The sequence below is a fragment of the Gnatocerus cornutus genome, chromosome 2 (genome assembly GCF_029298725.1).
Source record: "Gnatocerus cornutus isolate USDA-ARS CGAHR chromosome 2, icGnaCorn1.1, whole genome shotgun sequence".
Taxonomy (NCBI): Eukaryota; Metazoa; Arthropoda; class Insecta; order Coleoptera; family Tenebrionidae; genus Gnatocerus; species Gnatocerus cornutus.
The window spans coordinates 10,035,816-10,057,133 of NC_142234.1; the positions used below are offsets into that span (position 1 = coordinate 10,035,816).

At 37.5% G+C, this 21,318-nt stretch overlaps 3 protein-coding genes and 1 pseudogene across 5 annotated transcripts; 1 reads left to right on the forward strand and 3 right to left on the reverse strand.

The window, feature by feature from the left end:
- The first annotated feature begins 856 nt into the window (after positions 1 to 856).
- On the forward strand, positions 857 to 6,296 carry LOC148178842 (UNC93-like protein MFSD11). 3 transcript variants are annotated; one of them, XM_088029731.1, is made up of 7 exons: positions 857 to 1,050; positions 4,490 to 4,659; positions 4,708 to 4,884; positions 4,933 to 5,195; positions 5,336 to 5,763; positions 5,812 to 5,956; positions 6,120 to 6,296. In XM_088029731.1, the coding sequence occupies exons 1-7, from the start codon at positions 958 to 960 to the stop codon at positions 6,122 to 6,124; spliced, it is 1,281 nt and encodes a 426-aa protein (XP_087885857.1). In that variant the 5' UTR covers positions 857 to 957; the 3' UTR covers positions 6,125 to 6,296. The 3 variants fall into 3 exon arrangements, with proteins under 3 accessions (XP_087885857.1, XP_087885855.1, XP_087885854.1); XM_088029729.1 differs by having other exon boundaries at positions 6,125 to 6,296; XM_088029728.1 differs by having other exon boundaries at positions 5,812 to 6,296.
- A 41-nt stretch (positions 6,297 to 6,337) lies between these two features.
- LOC148178843 (modular serine protease-like) lies at positions 6,338 to 8,935 on the reverse strand. Its single transcript, XM_088029727.1, has 12 exons — positions 8,768 to 8,935; positions 8,633 to 8,726; positions 8,412 to 8,522; positions 8,236 to 8,367; positions 7,925 to 8,191; positions 7,676 to 7,878; positions 7,420 to 7,629; positions 7,217 to 7,372; positions 7,050 to 7,171; positions 6,831 to 6,998; positions 6,624 to 6,786; positions 6,338 to 6,577 (listed from the first exon to the last, which is right to left on the reverse strand). The coding sequence occupies exons 1-12, from the start codon at positions 8,814 to 8,816 to the stop codon at positions 6,372 to 6,374; spliced, it is 1,881 nt and encodes a 626-aa protein (XP_087885853.1). The 5' UTR covers positions 8,817 to 8,935; the 3' UTR covers positions 6,338 to 6,371.
- Positions 8,936 to 10,887: 1,952 nt separating this feature from the next.
- On the reverse strand, positions 10,888 to 20,977 carry LOC148178844 (meteorin-like protein). Its single transcript, XM_088030763.1, has 5 exons — positions 20,746 to 20,977; positions 13,481 to 13,738; positions 13,285 to 13,424; positions 13,005 to 13,061; positions 10,888 to 11,691 (listed from the first exon to the last, which is right to left on the reverse strand). The coding sequence occupies exons 1-5, from the start codon at positions 20,859 to 20,861 to the stop codon at positions 11,354 to 11,356; spliced, it is 909 nt and encodes a 302-aa protein (XP_087886889.1). The 5' UTR covers positions 20,862 to 20,977; the 3' UTR covers positions 10,888 to 11,353.
- On the reverse strand, positions 11,728 to 12,997 carry LOC148178845 (mitochondrial import inner membrane translocase subunit Tim8 A pseudogene; annotated as a pseudogene).
- Positions 20,978 to 21,318: the final 341 nt, after the last annotated feature.

Here is a 21,318-nt window from a genome sequence, read left to right on the forward strand (position 1 = left end):
CAAAGAAGACACGTATTTCAGCTTCCTGAAGAAAGTTCTCTCAATTTTGTTATTTGGTTTATTAATGTCATTGAGAAGTCTACTGTAATAAATTGAAATCTAGATTTACACAACTTAGTTTTTGAGAAAATCCCGCCTAATACTTGTATGTACATACCAGTTACTTTTGGTCGTCACTGTTTTTTTTTAAATTCAAAATAATATTGTTGTTTTAAACTCAGTCTTTCTATATATTTGAGAGCATCTAACGGAACTGTAAAAATGTGTTAAAAAGACGTTAATTGATTCTTAATAGTTTGAACTTACTACAATAATCTTTATGTACGAAGGTGCGCTATTTTTTGTTTTTTTGTAATTCTCGAGCATAAGCTAATTTAATTATTTATTGAACACATTAAACCTCTTAATTACAAGTCGGGTAATGTTTTCACACTGCATATTCGCTTCAAGCAATACTAAACGTGTCTAGTCTATAATGAGCTTATATTTCATTTTCATAATAAGAAATGGATATTTATAATATTAACACTAAAGCAGCGGCGGCGCCCCGACAATTTAAACTGGGAATCCCTCCGAAATTGTGTCACTGGAACCTCACATTAAATATTGTTTTTGTTCTACTAAATAAAAATTAACCTATGTCATTAAAAAAATTTACGTGTCTATCCAAGGTTGAAAAATCAGTGATAAGCTCGCAAACAACTATTACAATAGGAACCTAATTCAGTTCAACAACAATATTAAGGTGTTCTAAGTTGTTATTAAACAATTCCGTTACCCGAATTACCGTTAATTGCATTAATAATTGTATTAAATGTTGGGGCTATGTCCACGAGACGGCAGCACTACTCACTCTCTTCGTTATAAAACCAATTACTATCACGGTTTTCAAACCAGATAAACAATCCGAGCGAAAGTGAATAGTTTTTTTGTTTGTTAGTGACACAACAACAAAAAATGGCTCTTGACAGGCGATTTATCTGCGTTATCCTTTTGGGTTTAGCCTTTATGTTGGTCTTTACAGCCTTCCAGACTATGGGCAACATCCAAGTAAGTCACTATTAGAAAGTTATAAATTTTTTTGGTTGCGCGATATTGAACTTGACATTTGCCAAGTTCAGCAAAGAATAATTAAAGCAAATTTTAATTATAATACATAAAATGGAAGGTCAGACAGTGGAGGAATTTGCACACTCTCCAGAGATTTTCGAGCCGGAGGGAGGACAACTATATTGTTGCGTTTTAGTAAGAGAAAGCTTCCGCCAGAATAAGGACTTGAGATTTAACAATTCAACTAGCCTTAGAATCTAAATGGAATTAGATCTAATCTAAGATGTATCCCGTCATAAATTTCTAAGAGGCCTTTCATTGACTTTTGATCTGATTGTAATTAACACGCGAGAGCACGTCAAATGTTTTGGAAAGATAAAAGACATGATGTATCGCTGAGTGGAGCTATTAATCGAACTTTGTTGCTAATTAGAGAATTTATATCGATATTCAAAGTTATCGTCAGAATTGCTAAAATTTTTGTTAAGATTGCTAAGAATTTTTGTAGTATTATTGTTTACTTTTAATTCAAGAGTGCAAAACTCAAATCTCTCTTTACATAGTTCGATGGAGAAAGTTAACATAAACATAAACTAACATAACATACAGAAAAAATAGTTAGTCATGTAGTTCATATATGAATTAAGATTTCTTGAGCAAATTTCATAAATTTTCTATTAATATCTTAAATATTATTCAGGAATTTTAAGGTACACTTGGTCCACTTCAAAAAAATATATTAAAAGTTCGTTTTGTTTTCAGAAATGACAAAAAATTCAGTTCAACTTCAATCTCAGTTGTCGCATTTTTCTAGCATTAGAGCATTTGTATTTTCCTTGAAAACAGTAAAATATGTAGAATTTTCTTTTAAAAAGAGCAAATTAAAAAAATACAGCAAAAATGTCAGGACGTAAGCACTGATTAGAATCGTATGCAAAATTACAAGAAGTTATTACATAAGCTGGAAAGAGAACAATTAAACTGTGGTCTTATTTTTCATAAAAAAAAGATTTCCTTCCTCGTCCTTTTGCCCTGTTAATCCATTTCACACAAAATCAGTGTCAATAGCAGAAATATTGTTTCTTTCATTATCAGTGTGTCATCCTTTATTGGATATTTGTTGTTCTCTGAGTCTTATCAGTCTGAACGCCGTTTTATTTGCAAAATATTACGATCGATATTACCGGGATTTTTATTGGTTTTATTAACACCGAATTTCAAACGAGAAACAGCAAAAGTGCGACCGTTATCACGAAGGACGTAAAAATTAAATTTAGATTTATTTAGCAACAGACGATAACAATAGAGATTGCTCGTCTAATTCTTGATTATTTTGAAATTGACGTTTTACTTAATTTTCACGCACTTTGTGAAATATGTAAATGCTTAATTAGACGAATAATCGGAAGCACGCGTGGATTTATGTTTTTTTTGCTCTACTTTCTTCGTTGTTTATTGGGAATATTTGTGTAATTAGAGAGTGTTGTTGACTAAATCATTTTTATCTGGGGATCTAATCAGACAATGTGTTTTGTAGAAAACATATTTCACAATTACTTAGATATTTAGATTTGTTTTTGAAAAATGAATGCGATTTTCGATTAATAATTAATGATCAATGATTGTGATAAGATTAATCCTTTGTTACAGTTATCTTTGTTAATAAATTTTATAGTCATTTGTCATCTAATTCATCAGGACTGTAGTTAATGATTTTTCTTATTTTTCTCTAACTTATCATTTTCATTCTTATCATAAATAACAAGACGTTCATAGAATCAGTGGAAAATTACATTTTTTTTCAAAATTGTGTCAAATATAAATGTAAAGAGGTCATTGTTGCGGTGTTATCTTCACAGTTATTGGGTAACAACCCACTTTATCAACTTCATTCTTCACTTTCTTATCACTTGTTACATTGACATTGCACTTCCAAATCAATTACAAGTAAAATTTATGAAGGCATTAATACGGCGTTATTAAAACCCAAATGTTCAATGGCAAGTTTAAGCTCAGATATTTGATAAAAACGTTGTCACAATCCTCCAGAGCTGATAATATCTTTTAAACATCAGTATAACCAAAGTTTAAGTCAACAAAATTTTGCTTTATAGGTCAAAAACAGTATCACATCTGGGACATCTCAAAAAGTCATTGACACAGTTTGCAATGCTAAAATCTGGATAACCTTTAATACATTTTTTTTATTAAACGGGTTAGAAAATATTATTTTATTTAAATGAAAACGTGGGATGAATAAAAATGTTGGAGAGCTACTAGGTACTCTCCATGACACACAATTTTTTGTCAAAAGCCAGAAGAAAGTCACTTAGCATATTCATACTTAAAATGTACGGTTTATGATGTCGACTCGAAATGTCACCTTGTTAAAATTCGCTAAAAACAGGTTCATCTGATATAATCTTCGAAAAAGGTGTGCCGTTACGTCAGTTATTAATTTTATCTCATCAATGATGATCAATATTGTTGTGAAATTAGATTAATAATAAAATATTATTGTCAGTAAATCTATTATTAAAGGTTACAGGATTATCGATCGATAAATAAAGATTTTGATCTCTGATATATCCAATTAATCTCTGGAGGGTACGAAGGTACGAACAAAATTGTGTATTACTAAATTTGAGAAATTGGATTTTGGCTGTTGCGGTTATCACTTTTGATAAATAAGCGAAAGGGAAAATTGAAAGAATGTATTGATAGATATGTTGCCCTCTCACTTATGCTAGATATATCTAGAGTACTTAAGTTGCATAATGGAATATGAGCTGAAAATGTAAAACTAAATAAGAAATTTATGTTCTTTTATCATTGGAGAATTTCTAAAATTAACGATTATTTTGTTCGTAAACTGTAATTGTTTTATGTTGTGATACGTTTTAACAAAGGATCTAAAATTTTATTAACTCAAATTTCCCCACTATACAGGGCCCTATAAATCTTATATCAATTATATAAATGCTTTTATAATTCCGTAATAAAAATTGGACTTTCTCTTTTCGGGGACCGACGATGTAACGCACTCTTTCCAATAAACTAATTTAGTAGAGTTTTACTTTAATTACGTTTTTGTCGTATAACAAGTGAGCTGGAATTTTTGAAGTTAAAGATAAAAAATGTCGGTGATAAATAAAATTTCCATTTTTAGAAATGAATTAATTTTTTCGTAGTTGGAATGGAATTTTCTCAAGTATTTTTTTTATCTCCTACTTCTGATGAGATTGTAATCTAAAGTTCCAAGAAACAATAGAGAATAATTGCTAATTGAGATCTTTAAGATCGGTATTATTTTTGTTATTCGTTATTAAAATTTTTAACCGTCTCAATCTTAAAGTCCGTTCTAATAAAAATGATAATAATGGCGCTAATTTAGCACTTTTTTAAGTTAATAATTCACTTAAAATGTTACATTTTTTAGAAAACCATAATCGACAGCATAAAACTCGACGACCCATCCTTCGACGCCGACGGCTATGTCAGTCTTTCCATAATCTACGCCGTTATGTCAATCCTAAACTGGGCAGCTCCATCTGCCATAAGTATCATAGGCCCAAATTTTGCTATGCTCATTGGAGGAGTTACATATTTGTAAGCCCTAAAAGAATGATAATCACTTAATTTTTCACCATATTCCAGACTCTTCATAATGAACTTTTTACTACCAAAGACGTGGCTTCTTTACCTCGCTAGTGTTATTATCGGTATAGGAGCTGCAGTAATATGGACTGGACAAGGCAACTATCTCACTTTAAATTCAACACCAGAAACCATGTCGAGGAACTCTGGAATTTTTTGGGCGATGTTGCAACTAAGGTCGGTATTGTTATTCCTATGAGCGTTTAACAGAAGGTTCATTTTTAGTATGTTTATCGGAAATACGTTTGTGTACTTTAAATTCCAAGGGTTGGACACCATTGATGGAGATACTAGGAATGTGGTTGTTTGGACTTTGTCCGGAATTGCTGTAGCGGGTCTTGTAGTAATGGTCCTTTTGCCTAGACCAAAAAGGAATGAGGGTGTGGAACTCGAACGACAACCAGGACCCCTTGAAACCCTCAAAGGGGCTATTAAATTATTTTTCACCAGGGATATGTTGTTGCTGAGCATCACTTTCCTTTACACGGGTTAGTACGACTTTTTGACAAAAACAGTCGATTCCAAAATAAGAAATGATGAAGTACTCACGTAGAGATAAAGATTCAATAAACAGATTCCTCTATTATCGCTACTGCGTCATACCTCCTGGTAATAAAATTTATTCTAGGTCTCGAGCTGGGCTTCTTCAGCGGCGTTTACAGCAGCAGCATCGGCTTTACACTAAACCTCGAAAACTCCAAAGAACTAGTGGGTCTTTCAGGTATTTTAATCGGCGTGGGCGAAGTCCTCGGTGGAGCAGCGTTCGGTATCTTGGGCGCAAGAACGATAAAATGGGGTCGTGACCCAATTGTCATCGCTGGTTTCGTGGTTCATGCCATCTCGTTCTTCCTAATCTTTATTAATTTGCCTAACAACTCTCCCTTCGGCGACACTCATGACACCGCCATCATCACCAGTAATAAAGGACTTGCCATTTTCTGCTCCTTCCTTCTCGGTTTTGGCGACTCCTGTTTCAACACACAAATATACTCGATTCTTGGAGGAGTCTACACGGAAAACAGTGCCGCTGCTTTTGCCATTTTCAAGTTCACTCAGGTAAGAATCTTGTTGCTATTGGAAGTATAATGAACATGTTTTTTGTAGTCTGTGGCCGCCGCTATCTGCTTCGGATACTCTACGGCTCTTATTCTGTATGGACAGCTCGCCATCTTGCTTGTTTTCGCCATTTGCGGAACTGTTTCTTTTGTTATAGTCGAATGGAAGGTCAAAAAACAAGCTCTTGCTAAAGGTGTGCATGATAATGAAAGTACTAGTGAAGGGAGTGTAGCTGATTTAACTTCTTAGTTTAGTATTTTCCACTTTTTCGCATAATTTTAAGTATTAATATAACTTGCATTCCCTTCATTTCGTGAATATCGCTTCTAAGAAGCTTCATAATACTAATATGACAGTTTAGATTCGGCTCCTGAAGAATTGTAATTTTTGCTGGTGACACGATTATGGTTTCCTATATCTGTGATGGAAAGTTTCCCTACAAGCGAGACTGAATTTTTAACCTTGTTGCCATTTCCTTAAATTATTATTAATAATTTTGTAAATATGTATATTTTATTGGCGATCTCCACAGGACGTGTGTCGGTATGCCAGCTTTTTCATAAATAAACAATAATTAACAAAAAAGAGTGTTTATTTAAGCACAAAAACTATTTTTTATAATCCACGTATTTTGGGAAAATAAACTCAGTGATATATTCAGAGACTTTTGTATAAAGCCCGTACTGTTGGCTATCACAGCCGTTGACTTGTGTCGGAGATGTTGGAGCAAGACTAACAATACCTGTCACAAAATATCTCTCTTCGTGCTTAAACACTAGAGCTCCTCCACTGTCACCTCGACACACAGACGTTCCTAAATCCCAAAAGACTTATTATTCATACATTATACACAATCTTACCTTTTTCCGCATATCCAGCACACATTTTGTCATGTGTTAAGTAAATCTCGTAGTCTTCAGGTAAGTAACTCCGACACGTCGCTACACTAACAGAAGGAACCTTCAGCTCTTTCAAAGCCTTTGAAGGTTTCTTGTTTTCAGCGGTAAATCCCCATCCAGTAACCTTTAATTCTAACTTTATATATTTCTTTCTTTTATGATACCTACATATCCATTGGTGTTTGGAGGAATGACAACATTTAGACTGAGATCAACACACACTGGTTGGATTCTCCGAGAAAGAGTGAAGGTTTCTTTGGTGATTAAGATGGCAATGTCGCCGAGGTAGTTTTGGTTGATTCCTTGGTACTGACGAGGTACCAACATTTCTTGCAACTATGTTTAAAAGGAATTAGTACAAAGATAAAGACTGCGTTTTATTATTACCTCGGAAAATAGAGCCCCTTTGTCGCGACTATCATTGAACTCTCTGTAGTATTTTCCAGCAGCCACTCGATAATTGTCTTTGGGTAGTAAAGCCCCTTTTTCATCGGTAACACAGTGAGCGGCTACAAATATTTATGTTTACAACGAAATTCTACTTATAGATTTACCAGTGAGGATCATCCTTTGCGTCACGAGAGATCCTCCACATAGTAAGGATTTGTCTATTGTGGTGTAAATAGCGATTTGCCAAGGATAATCGCCTTTGGCTGCATAGGTACCATTGATTATTAATTCAGTTGCGTCTACAGTTTTTTGACCACACACTAAGAGAAAGAAAAGTAAAACCAATAAATTATTTCTATAAAATCACCTGGTTGACAATCAGGTTTTTGCCGATCCCACTTCCCATCTTTGCAGATATGCACAGGTCTCGTTTTCAAAGAAAAGTCTTCGTAAAACGGTGCACACTCAAATTTTGCAAGAGTACCTTCAACAGCTTCGGTGCAGTTCTCTGTTTCACGACTTTTATAAATGCACGTTACTCTCATGGTGGGTGTGCTTAGTCTTGGAGGACACAGTTCTAAAGAAAAGACATGAGATTATTTCGTACAACGGAAGCAACTTACTGGAACAAGATCCGACGTTAGATGACCATTTCCCGCTGTCCTCGCAAAACAAAGCATTGTGGCCTTCCAGTTTGTACGTTTCGGCACACTTGATTTGTAAAACAGTCCCTGCAGATACAGTTTGTCCTGGAAAAAAACTTTGAGAGGCTCCATGAATAGACCACGATCCTCCTTGTGGATGCTCAGGTAGCGTACAACCACTCCTTTAAACAACGCATTAGAACCACATCCTGCAAGATTTGAACGTACTCTGTTCGTGGAGGAGTCTGAGGTGTTGGTGCGGGTTTTCCGCAGATGTTAGGATCTTCGTCGGATCCATCAAAGCACTCAAGAATTCCATTACACTCAACACCTTTGGCACAAGCTCCATAGTTGCATTTGTACAACCAACCAGGGCACTCTACGTCGAAACAAGTTGCTTTAATCTCATCAGAGTGATCATCACACTCAGCTTTGCCGTCACATTTGAACTTCTTATCGATGCATTGGCCTGAACTGCACCTAAACTCGTTGTCACTGAAAGAAAAATGTTTATTCATTGCTGATGATATTTTTCGTACCTGCAATGAGTGCTTTGCGCGCAATTGGGAGAGTTCTCGTCAGATCCGTCTCTGCAGTCGAATTTCCCATCACATTCTAGTTCCTTTTTTATGCAAGCTCCATAAGCACATTTGAATAAGATTGGTGGACACCTGGAGGACTTACTAAAGTTGTGTCAAAAATTTATTACCCTTACAGAATCCGTTGGCAATCGTCGCTTTCGTCGCTACCATCTTTACAGTCCATGTATCCATTACATTCTTGGTGTCCCTCAATGCATTGTCCATTTTTGCATCGGAATTGTGGTCTAAAACAACAAAATGAACCGATATCAGTGATCACATTTAAACCACTTAGATGGTGTAATTGCCCCGAACGGGTTTCCCATTACTGGATTCATTCAAGGTTGGGACCTACAGCTCAAATGATAGCTCTTCTGGGCACTCTTGGGTGTCTTCACGACGTATCCTTGTAATATTTAAACAATAACATTGAAGAACTAACTGGAAAACTACAAAAAATAAGAAGAATACGCGTGTTGCATTAACTTACTTAATGCACTTGAAAAGAACACGTGCAATGATGTAACTGCACTACTCATTGCAATTCAACAACGAGCTTGTAATTTAACTTAATAACACTGACTTCTCGTCGTCATAAATGAAACGTGAAAAGAAGAAGGTCATGCGATGCTCGGGTTATCATAAAACTTGTTGAACATCAAGAACAAAACCTGATTTGCGAGGTTTTCTGCATATTTTAATATTTTTTTAATTTGCAATTTTTGAAGATGTTTTGTAATGTAATTTGTAATTTGAAATGTCCTAAGTATTAAAACGGAGCTTTGTTACTTATTTTGAGAATGAAGTTGATTGTATTTTAATTATTAAAAAGTGAAGTTTTGCAACAATTAAAATGAATGAAAACAATTACAATATTTATTTAATTTGAAATGATTTTTCAAAATTTTTTTTTGGAACTGCGTCGTTAAAAAATCTATATTTTTGGCTTCTACGACGGAGAGATGTCGCGGTGAATCAGATTCTTCTTTGGCTTTACATTTGAATATTAAATTTGAATTCAATAATTTTTTACCAAAATAAACAAATCTGTCATTTTTACTAGGAATTTTAGACAGCAAACATATAATTATATTAGTAATAAAAACAGTAAACACATTTTATTCTTTTAATAAGTTATCTTTTCCATGAATGTAGCTAAATATTAAGATATTTCAACTAGTGCTAGATAGATGTCGCGGCAATGTCCAAATCTTACACATCTTATCTTCGATGAACTGTGTTATTAGCTTCAATCTGTAATGCCTATTTTAAACAGATTGTTAAATTATTTAATTTTTATTGTTAATTATATTTTATAATTACACTAATTAACATCTCATTTTTAATGAAATATGTGTCTCCAACCATCTCCAACTTTCTTTTTTATGAATCTTCAGTATAAAAAATGTATGTATTTATTTACCTACTTTATTTGATTTTAAATTTTGGATAAAAAAATACTCCTGCTTATTATTAGTTATTTAAGATACAAGTTTAAAAAGTCTTTATTGCACGAGTGGCTTGTTTAAAACTCAAGTTTACAATAAGTGTTTTAAAGACAGGCCACGAATACCATAAAGATAAACGTGTATTTTACAACAGTTTATCTAAGATTGATCTCCATTTCTAATTTATAAAAACAGAAAAATAAATACAATTTGACGTATCTAAGAAGAAATCGTGCAATAAAACTATTGCACAAGTGCGCTAAAACTAAACACATACTTTTTGAACAAAAATACGTGCAAAAATGCCTATTTTTGATGGTAGATAAAAATTCATTTTTAGGATGAAATTAATATTTTGAATTCAAATAATGTACACAAATTGGCTTGAAATTTATAAATCATAACATGGTAAAAAACGGACTGAACTGTAAGCAATGTCTAAACGATCTGTTTCTAATACGAACATGCTTGCTAAGAAAATCGTAAAAAATTAATTCCCTGCTTATTTCGTTACCAAGACTGCACGGACCTTTTTGCCTATTATCCAGCAGATGCTCCTTAGAAATAACCGTTCAGAGAACATAATGGACCAACATATGCCAACGCTGATTCATAGAAAACAACAGTAAAAAATAGTTCCTGGTCTCTTTAAAACCACACTCGTTTATTATTGCTGACAAAAAGCAGCTTCCGCGAACGGATTGAGATCATCCAAACAGTTCTATAATAGTTTTAATTACAGCAAATTATGAATTTTTATCATTGGTTGCATCCAAGTAATGCACATTTGGTCATGTAGCGAGGAATTTTTTGTTGACTTCCTCTGGCGTCTTCGAGCTTCCGAATGCGTGTGAATGGAAGTGATGAGAATACACAATGCGTTTTATACCACATGTGTGAGTAAATCTTGAATTTGAAGTGGTACAAGAAGTTCTGGGAAAATAAGCTGCCGCGATGGAGAACGAATTTGAAACGCATTTGAGTTGTAAAATTATGTATTGAAAAATATTTGCAAAAGTAACGAGTACCGAGAAGGCAAGTGCCGTGTTTTCCAGGAAGTTTTTATGTCCTATTGTAGTGGTCATCAAGTTCATTTCAAAATAAATGTACCAAGACTTGAAAATTGCCTTTGATCTTTTGTTTGCGGTAATAAAACACATCGTTAATTCAAATCATATATTTCTTTGCAAACAATACAATTCAATAAAAATATATTTTACATATCACAGCGTTCTGTCCAGACAGAATACAATTATGGCGTGTTCGTAGCAATTCGTTTCCACCAAACGAAACCTCGTCTCTTTTTCAGTGCTAGGAACAACAAGGTTTCATTTCACACTTGAGATCCAAAAATACTTATGTACAAAATTAAGACTTTCATTACAAGTACAATCAGTTAGTAAAACACAGAAAGCGGCTCTATTTTGGCACCAAGAATTCAATTACCATAACTCTATGGAAGCTCAATACAGAATAGTCAAGCTCCAATATGGAGCACTCTATGTACAAGCACCAACATTCCAACTATTGCACAGTGAAATTTGGTTCGAGTCTGCTAAGCACCGTCGCATTCAAGTCTTTACGTATATACAAATCACAGAAACGCACTTAAGTTACTTTGGTGAGGGCTAACTCCGCAACACGCAATGGGCCTTGCCCTCTTCAGAGAGCTGGTTAACGAGAAGAGCCCAGTCTTCTAGACGCGGCGCACATTGAAGAGTGAGATCACCGAGTTTGCGACGCGCCATGAAGACGAATTCGCCCAAACCGTGCGAAACGCCGCAATGTTGGGCTACGTGAAGAGTCACTTCTTCGAGGGAGTCCTGTGACTCGTCGGGGATGCTATTAGTGTCCGTTGTGAAGGCGTCGTCGACTGTGTGACGGATTAGTTTCGTCACCTTCACGGACATCTGGGAGATTTCCAAGTCTTCGTGATTTTCCACGCCGTGGATGATGCCCCGAGTCACTGCAAATAATGAAAAAAAAATTAGACTTGAAAGTAATCAATAGTTGGGATGCGTTGGCAGAGTTGTATCTTTGCAGCTGCGAGTATCTAACGCGGCATTACCACGCGAGTTAGTTTGTTCTTTTATGGGCAAGGAGATCAATCGTGACGCCTACACCGTTGAAGAACAATAGCTTTTAATCTCGTAGTGCCAGAGGTGACACGGCACCGAATTTAGTCATTCTAATTGCTCATTGTTTTGATTGGAAACGGATTTCATCCGGACAATTGATTCCATTCTTCGTGATAGAAGCGCGTACTTTGCTTTCAGAGTATTTGTTTTTCGATGTGGTCTTATTACACGGTATTTACAAGAGATAAAAACGGTTTTATTTCTTGGCTAAAGCAAATAGCTATTGTTGATTCAGCATTACTTATCGGTGTTTAATTTAGATTAATGTATTTGTGACAGTGGATATAGTCGTGTAATGGCCACGCCATCACCATCACCTGTGAAAACCCATAAAAGCTCTTATGATAACAATAATCGAAGTCCATTTAGGAAGCGAGATAGCCATTGTTCTTGCAGACTGGTGGGCGTTGTACTAAAAAAAACACGTGCCTACGGTGGTTGTGTCTTGGTCTTGGTGTTGAGCGTCTCGTGGCATTGCAGACAAAATTTTCAGTATAATTAAGACTTGCACGCCCGAGGCTCACTTTCCCACTAATCAATTAAGCGCCAAATTCGGTGGCTAAAGAAAAAATTATGCAGTCAGAATTAAGGGTCCGCGCAAAGACCACCCAGAAATGAAACAAGTCAACCGTAGATTTGACAATTTCCCTTTGGCTAAGAAACCGGCTAATTAACTCCAAGAAAAAGCGGCTTCTGCTCGTTCTATCACATCTTTATTGCACTTTTTACATGTTTGATCTCTTCTCCAGCAAATGTGCAAATCGGTGAGTTATAAATAGTGTCACATCGATGAAGCGGTTTACGCAGTTCGTTAAACAAGTTTCTGTCTTGGGATCTAACTTTTTTCCTGCAGTATCGATGCATTTATCCCAGCAAAGTTCACTGAATTCGTGGATTTGCGCGGCAAATTCGGCCTTCTCGCGTTCGACAGCTAACATGTCTTGAAGTTGTTGTACGCTTGTTTCTTCAGTCATTTTTTGAAGTTGACAGAATTCAATTTACGGTGCGTTACCACGAGATGCGGGTCACTTTTTGGTCGAGATTGTTTTGTGTTAATTGGATAATGAGTGGAAAAGTGAGAATTGACGGTCTAATAGGTGTAATTAACTTGAGTTAGAGTAGTGGTTTCCGTGGTACTCACCGAGATCGCTGGTGCAGAAGGCATGAGCTAATTCCTCTCTAGTGCACGGTCGACATTCTGCAAAAAAATGAATAAATTAGTAAAAACAGACATATTGAAATAATAGCGCTTTCACCGAGCCATTAAACTAGCTATTAAACTAGTTCCTAGCCGTCTCACAATTGTAAAGCAATGCACCAAAGACAATCTTATCATTTAATTAGTGTATGCTCTTTTGTCTTGAGCAGTAGACGTTAACATGAACAAGAGTGTTACATATCTTGGCTAATTTTTTACCCACCTTCTGTAGGGTCGAACCCCCGCACCCCTTTCGGCAGAGCTTGAAGATCATACTCCATTTCCGCAACCCTCTTAGTGACGGCATCTACGTCTGTGGCTTCCACATAAATGGCTGCTTGGCCATTCTTACTGTTGAAGCACCTGTAATTAAGCGATGTTATCTCTGGAAAAATGCGTGAGTCGACAGTGGCACTAACCTGATGGCTTTATTCCCACCGTCAGTGTGTGAATAAAGCGGTAAAAGCGACCTCGGCCCTTCGAGGAATAATCGTGCCGCTGGATCTTTCTTGCCATCTGGATGGACTTTGATGCACGCTCGAAATTCGCGGTCTTGGCCTGGAAGGCGGAGGAGCACTCTCAGGGCTCCTCGGGGGTACAACCACGTCACTCTTCCTGCCGAACAGCGAAGGTAAACAGGGGTGACGCCTCGGCCGGAGGATGATGGACTCAAGCCACTGAAAAAAAGGAAAAACACGTTAAGAGAATTTTGGCAACATAACAGTAAAACGAGAATTGATTGACATGTTTTCTCGCGATTGCGACCGTTTTCAGCCCACGCATCGAAATCCAAATTAATTTTCTTGTAAATTGCATATTTCAGCGACAGAATCGGTAATATGCATAATCGAGTTCACAGTTCCGTTAGAGCGGTCCTTTGAGTCCTGCGTCATTCATCTGATCTGGGGCAACGTTGAGCGAGTTACCGTTTCATTACCGGAATAAATCGACCATTTTCACACGTAATTAAACAGACAAAACGTCGGTGGTATTCGTGAAAGTTTGTTCAAAAGGTAAAAAATTTCATGTGATGGATTGTAACAGAGTCTGATGGATCGCGGACGGAACTGGGTTACATCGGGATTTTTTGCCCACAAAGTACTTAATTGCAATCATAAATAAAATTGGGGATTGTCCAGATATAATTAAAGTGGAATGGGGAAATTGGTCTGAGAGACGATTATCGCATACCAAGTGCGCGGAGGGCTTTAGATGGAATCAATTCCAAAGTTTTTTCTGGAGCTTTCATCTCATGATTTTGGACTTTTTGTGTTTCTGCCTTTCAATGACTTTTTGTCCAAGAATGCAGCACTAATTATTATCGGACCAGTGCCAACAATTCCACTACCATAAATAATAATAAGTGTCCCATTTGCAGCATGCATGGCTATCAATTCTTGTCGCCCATGTGGCCTGATTTGCAATTACTTCGTCCAGCTCAATCCTCGCCGAAACTATTTTACATAAATTTTAAAGTCAAATGCGACAAACATCTCAAATCTCTTATATCTGGAACGACTATATAACTCATACTCGTTGATTCGAGATAAATGTAACTGTTCTGGTTTATCTGAAATGGTACACATTCTAGGAAGGCAACCATAAAGTTCGTCGTGCAATTTAACACCGAAAAAACCTCTGAAAACCCGCCAGGTGTCCACGTGGATATCTTTTAATTGAGTTTTAATTAATTGGTTCAAATAGTCTTGCATTAGCATTACTGGAACCGGATAGAATGTTAGGCGTGGCAGTATTAGCTCTCGGTGAAACTGGACTACTTTTACTTCGTGGGTTGAAGTCTACTACCCAGGAAATTTGAACGATAGATTAAACATGGGGTCAAGTGTATGACTGTGTTTTTTCTCTTTCCTTGTTGAACCAGTTAGTGATAATTGCGCAGTTGTTTCAAATGTCTTCTTCACTTTGGAAGTTCTCGACCGGTTGTCATTATACGGATTAAAAATACCCATCTGTGCCCAGGTAAAAAGTCGAAACTGACCTGTGGTTCAGGGAAACGACATGACTTATGGAGAGTGAAAGGTGGAAAATATGTAGCAGGAAAAGGTTAAAATTTGGTGATGCAAGAAAAAATTTCGCTTATCAACAAGTTTGGGCGGTAAATCTGCATTTTGATGTGTCATTTACATTATGGTCCAGTTTGCTTTTCGTAATCCATCTGTCTTTAGTGTTATGAAACGAGTTTTTATAGCTAAAGTCTGTTAGATGTCGAGGCAACATATGCAAGGATAAGGATCCATTACTGATAGTATCTCGAAATACAGAAACGTCATTAAGGAGTTTATGGGATCCATTTGCGATGGAAAAATAAAGATATAACAAGAATTTAGTGTATCAACATGACCAGATACATACAATGTAAAAAAATGGGAATCTGCCAATTTCAAGATCGATTTAACATTAATTAGGGCAAGATTGAGCCCGCCAAAGAAAATGTAAACAACTTCTTCCACATTCTTGTTACCGCCAGAGTAGTTTTTATCTCCTGGTCATCGCATTCTTCATTTAATAGTAATGATCTATTACTTTTTATAGTGCAACTTCCAAGAATACGAGGGTACCATCATCTGCAAAGCCGCTGGAAGCTCCACACCACGCAATCAACCCATAATACAAATTTCTTCCTCATTTCCGGCAAATTACAAAGTTAATAAACCCACATCGAGCGCAATCACGCCAAGTTAAATCCCTCCAAACTAGGAATTCCTATACACCCCAAGTGTTTTCTAAATTTAGAGATTTCCACGACCACCGCCTGCGGGAAACTCCCAAGAAAAACTGTAGAATTACAAGTACCGCTGTTGTTGAGTCACGTCTTCCTTGAGGCTCTGCAATTTTCCATCTCTTTGTGCTGCAGGTGCCACATGTGTTCGAGGGTGGCAGTCTGGCGTAATCTGAGACGCTTCTCTCCCGCCAAAAGTAAATCACGAGCGACCCTCACGCAAGAAGTGAACGTCTCGTCTTAACACTTGATTAATAATTCATGATTGTAACGACTAATGTTTACGCTTTTATGTGATGATGGGCGCATTATGCGTTTTATTGTCCGATGGTTTTAATGGTATTCTAAATGGGCATCGTTTTACGAGATATTTCGAAATGATGGTGTGTGGGTCAATAAAGGTCGATGCAACGAAAAAACGATTTTTTTCCAGAGTCATCAGTCATCTTCAGGCTGTGTTTTTCCGGTTTTCAACACTGTTGAGGTTGTTTACTAACCAACACATTCTGAGGAAACCACAACAATGTTAATATGTCTTGTTCCAGAACTTGACCACAAACTGTGGACATGTAGGGTCTGACAATAAAAGCCAGATGATTATACGACCACAGCCATAACGTATCCACGCGATCATCCTTTGTCTGGTGCTGGTTTGTGCCGCTTCAAACGTTCGATGGTTCGAAAAAGACTTAATGGATTCGTGATCTGAGTGGTCTTGCCCTCTCAACACATGTGCTATTATCTCTGGCTTATCTGCGTAAATGTCAGTGGGTTCGGAGCTTTTAAAGTTTAAAAGCGTGGCTTGGGGATTTTTTCAGCAAGTTCCTGGTGCACAAGTGGCAATTGTTGCAACAGTTTAGCACAATAAATCATTTCTATCAGACAAAATATTGAAACCAACTTCGTTTATCTAGCTTTCTGTTCAAGGATTTAGTTCTTTTGACAAGACCCTTCAAAACTTTTCACAATCTCCCTGATATTTTTTTGATTTTTTTCCATTTCGCGTGGTCAAACAATGACCCCAAGAATGTTAATGTGGTCTCAAAAGGCGTTACCGTGTCGAAGCACCAATCGATGATTGTCCGCACACAAGAAGACGATGACTTGCCGAAATCTAGGCCCGGATCATTTACTTTCGAATGGAACCGAATTACTCAGCATAAACCGCCACCAGTAATCGCAACGAAGGGTGCATTAAAAAATTAATAGACTATGTGGGTCCATCGACACACCTCCGGCAATTTTTCCCGACACTCCTCGAAGAACAAGTTCTGTTTTTGCCAGGACGCCAGAGTACTTTTCTGGAACACACCCAACCCATATGTAAATTAAATTTATACGAGATTTTGCACTCCACCCAGTGCATGGTAGACCATTAAGACCATTGTTATGGATATGCGGCAGAAAGCTGTGTCATTATGGGTGGAACTGTCTCTGCGTCCATCATTAATATCTCTCCAGGACCGATTGTTCTCGAGACCTTGACTAGAACTAGATTTTTTCGATTAGCATATTCTATTATTGATCTAGTGGAGCTTGAGGGACAATGCGGACGTGGGCCGCTGCTAGAGCTTTTGACGCCCACTAAAGCAACGACAAGAACTGATCTAGATTCGAAGAACGTGCTTAATTTTCTGACTTATTCGCTTTTTCTCATCGATATTCATTCAGCACCTCCCTTTGCCGCGCTTGTCCCATTACACCCATGACGCTGATGGGTGTTATTACCATCACCGATATGGATCACAAAGTGTTGTCCGATAGTTCGATGGCCACACCAACCTAAAAGCTTTTTTATAGCTGCGGCCAGGACCGGCTCTCCAAATTATTTGGACAACCGATCAAAGAAACCCTTTGTCTTCTCCTGAGGCAACGCTAAAACAATAATAACGTCCAAGTGATTTATACCATCGCCTCAAGATCTAAATAAATCGCCTTGACTTTTATACTACGGTATCATAAAACAACAAATCTCACTTTCGGCAGTTCCAATTAGACCTGTTTTTCCACGATAATTTGCATTAGCTCAATCCGAACAAATCCTCCACACGTATTTACATACCGAGTGCTATCTGTGTGTATACAGAGTGTTGCATTGTTGAACAAACTATTCGTTTCCGTCGACATCTCGTCAAATGTTTCGTTGGAATGCTATTGTCTTCGGCGGTGTAATGAAACCTTGGATTATTTTACTACGTTTCCGATTTGAAAGGAATTGTTGACGCTCGTGCTTCGAAAGCAGAAACGACAAGAAGCCAGCGCTGTTCGAAGGATATTTGCTGCTTTTAACTAATTAGGGCGCTAAGAGGAGACCGCTGGAATGTTAAATGAGCGCAAAAAGCAGATTTCAGGTTCGAGACACATTTCCTTTTCCAATAAAGGTTATCTGTGGTAATGGTAAACAAGCGAAATATGTCGTGATGTCTTCTTGGAACTACGTCGACACGAGATGTTAAATTGACGCGTGTCCGCGAGATGTTAAACTGCGCATAAAAACTCGGAAAGTAATGAAGAACTTGGAGTACCAGAAGAGTTTCATTATTTTCTTTAGAGACGTAATTTTCAAATTAACAAAATTATCGATGACAGAAAAAGCAGAGCTTCCGATAGCATCAGAATATAATATTGTTTTTTCTCTGTTTGTTAACTTGCAGTTTCATCCACCTCTGGTCGCGTGGCTCTTCTCCGAACCCCGATAACCACGTCAGGTCTTTTATCTCGATTCTTTGCCAAACAAGCCGATAACAACTTTCGTGGTTACACATCCTGTATAATTAATATTGACACAAAGATAAACTCCACTCCAAAGGGCAGTTTTCGGGCGTGTCCCTCACCGCAGTAATCAAAATGTGCAAGAGATGGGAACCCATGGAAGTCCGTTTCTCCACGCTTTATCTCGACTTCCTCGGAGATAGACGAAAACGTGTCACGACACGGAACGTGTCCCACGCACCGCCAGCACTTGAAGACGTCCTACAGTAATTTATAGCTAAATTTTCTCTAATTATGTAAATGTAAACGTCCTTCACGAGCAATTTTCTCATTCTCGCTGGCGGTGTGACACCCAATGACACGAAAAATCGAAAATAAACACCCTGAGTACTGCCACGGTGTATTTATTTTAAGTAGGGCTGAAGAAATCCGAGAAGCAAGCTCTTATTTATTACGGCACCGACCATGAGGTATTTTAGTCTGGCGTGTAGTGGAAAGCCCTGAGGTAACAGTGGTTCTTTTGTGTGGGAAGTACCATCGACCCACGCTGCTTTTCAACTCTTTTTACCAGCGCAGTCACCCTGTAGCGATTCACACTCGAAATTCAAGCAGATTGCTCTTGATTAAAGACGCTGCTTCATCAAGTCGAGAATCAGTGACAATTGAAAAAAGGAGAGAACAGAAGTAGCTACACTTAATTTTGATTTACAGCGTGATGGGCATGCTGTTATTTTTGCAAACGTGAGAAAAAAGTCGATCACGCGTCATTAGTCATAATCGTGAAATAAGAGAAGAGAAACGTGATACTTTTCCATAAATATACGAGTCGTTGGTTGCGAAATTTCAGTGCAATATCCGATTGGGTAAGCGCTTTTTGTTCAAAGACTATAACAAAGAAAACTATTGGAACTTTCGCTGTAAAACGTACTGGCTATAAAAGTTGAAATTGTTGTGCGGTGTTGTGACCACTCGCGATAATGAAATGGGAACAGTTTAGAACCGGAAAATTAGAACCTTGCGGTTTTTATGACTAATTCTTCTGGAAACCATTTCCTACTATATTCAAATGATCGAATTTAACGCCCATAAAAATCACACATCTGTCTAAATAACAATAAATTCAACCATATTTCTGAGTTGTGTTGATGTCGTTCTAATGTTCTAGTTGATGAAGTTGTTATTCATTTCTCGGACTTGTCAGCAAAATTGTTTATTATAAATTAGTAAACGTAATATTCTGCATATTTTTAAATATTTGATTCCATCCAAACTTGTTATAATATACGTTATGATCTCAGCAAGGGGTAAATATTTTTGCCGGGAAAAATTATACATAATTAATACATTAAACTTTTTAAATGACAACTTTTGACATGGGAATCGTCGATTTTTTTAGCCTTTGAGCTTCAAAACTTGCGACAAATTAATAAGATATATTTTTGCCTTCTGAACACACAATGTTCCGAATGGCAAATTCACTTTTAGCGCAATATTTATAATTTCCCTTAAATATAGAAAGATACAAATTTATAACTAAAAGCGTACTGTATTCAATTCAATTTCCTCTTATATATAAAGCCTGTTCCCGGTCAAGGCGTTTTAATAAAAGAACGGAAAAATAGACCACCTGTATCTTCAGGTACCTGCTAGCGGAGGGTCATAAACTCGAAAGTATCAGTTTCATTTTCAGTATCTGTCACCTTATGGTTTGACAAACTCTATGGTCTTGGTATTTTAAGTGTTCCAGTTAATAAATGAGCACATTTTGTTCCTGATTTGCCGCCCGGTAATTTTCGCCGAGCATTGAAAATTCAAACGACGTGTCGGCATTTCGAACTTTTGTTTTTTCCACCCAGATAATGGTCGCGCCGCCGCTGGTCGCAGCCTCGCTCTGCATGCACTTGAATAATAATCATCATATTACAGCACCAAGACTGGTTCATATAATTTACATGTCATTGGCTACGTAGCCCACGGCTCGTGCTGAGACAAACACGCAGCAACTCTTCACGGATCACTTCTTCTATCTCGAACGAACGGAACGTACCACTTTTCAATTTTTTGCTTTGGTTTTGCGAACTTTCCGCGAGCCACATGTCGCATTCGCGAAAATCTCGGAACTGTCGTGAGAAGCTCCGGCTCCGAGGCACTCTCACGCAAAAAAGCGCACATGTGCCAAACAAAAAGTGATGATTTATTTGGCGAAGGCTCGTTTGACCCATATGGGCTTACCTCCCGGTCCAGTCGCACTCGTCGCCCATGATAGCAGCTCCAGCGATTCCCAGGAAGAACACCAAGAGATAATCCATGAGAAATGTCCGAGGCCACATTTTCACAACAAACCACATCACAACACACTCGATGCCATAGCACTTCAGCTCGCATGTAGTAGGCTCTGTGATCTAACGCCTTCAACTGATCACTGATCTGAGTTGGCCGCGAAACCAGAAACCAACAAGTGGTTTGAAAGCACGACGGTTGCCGAGCTGCGCCGAGTAACTCCTCCCACTTGTTGGGCTTTTCACGATGGCTTGGGGTTAATATGGGTTTATGCATGTGTGGGTTTGGTCTTTTTACACTGTTTGGAATGGTTTCGTGATTTGTTGGAACGAAAATAGCGAGAGCTTTAATTGGAGCTAATGGGATGACGTGGCTCGTGGCGTTTCATTGAAATATCACACGGATTTGGCGCTTACAAAGAACAAGACACGATCTTGTTGCTCTGCACTTCAATTATTTCGCTAATTACGCGACGGGTTTATTAATTGGGATGGTTGGGATGGTGATGGGTTGGCACGTCAGGAA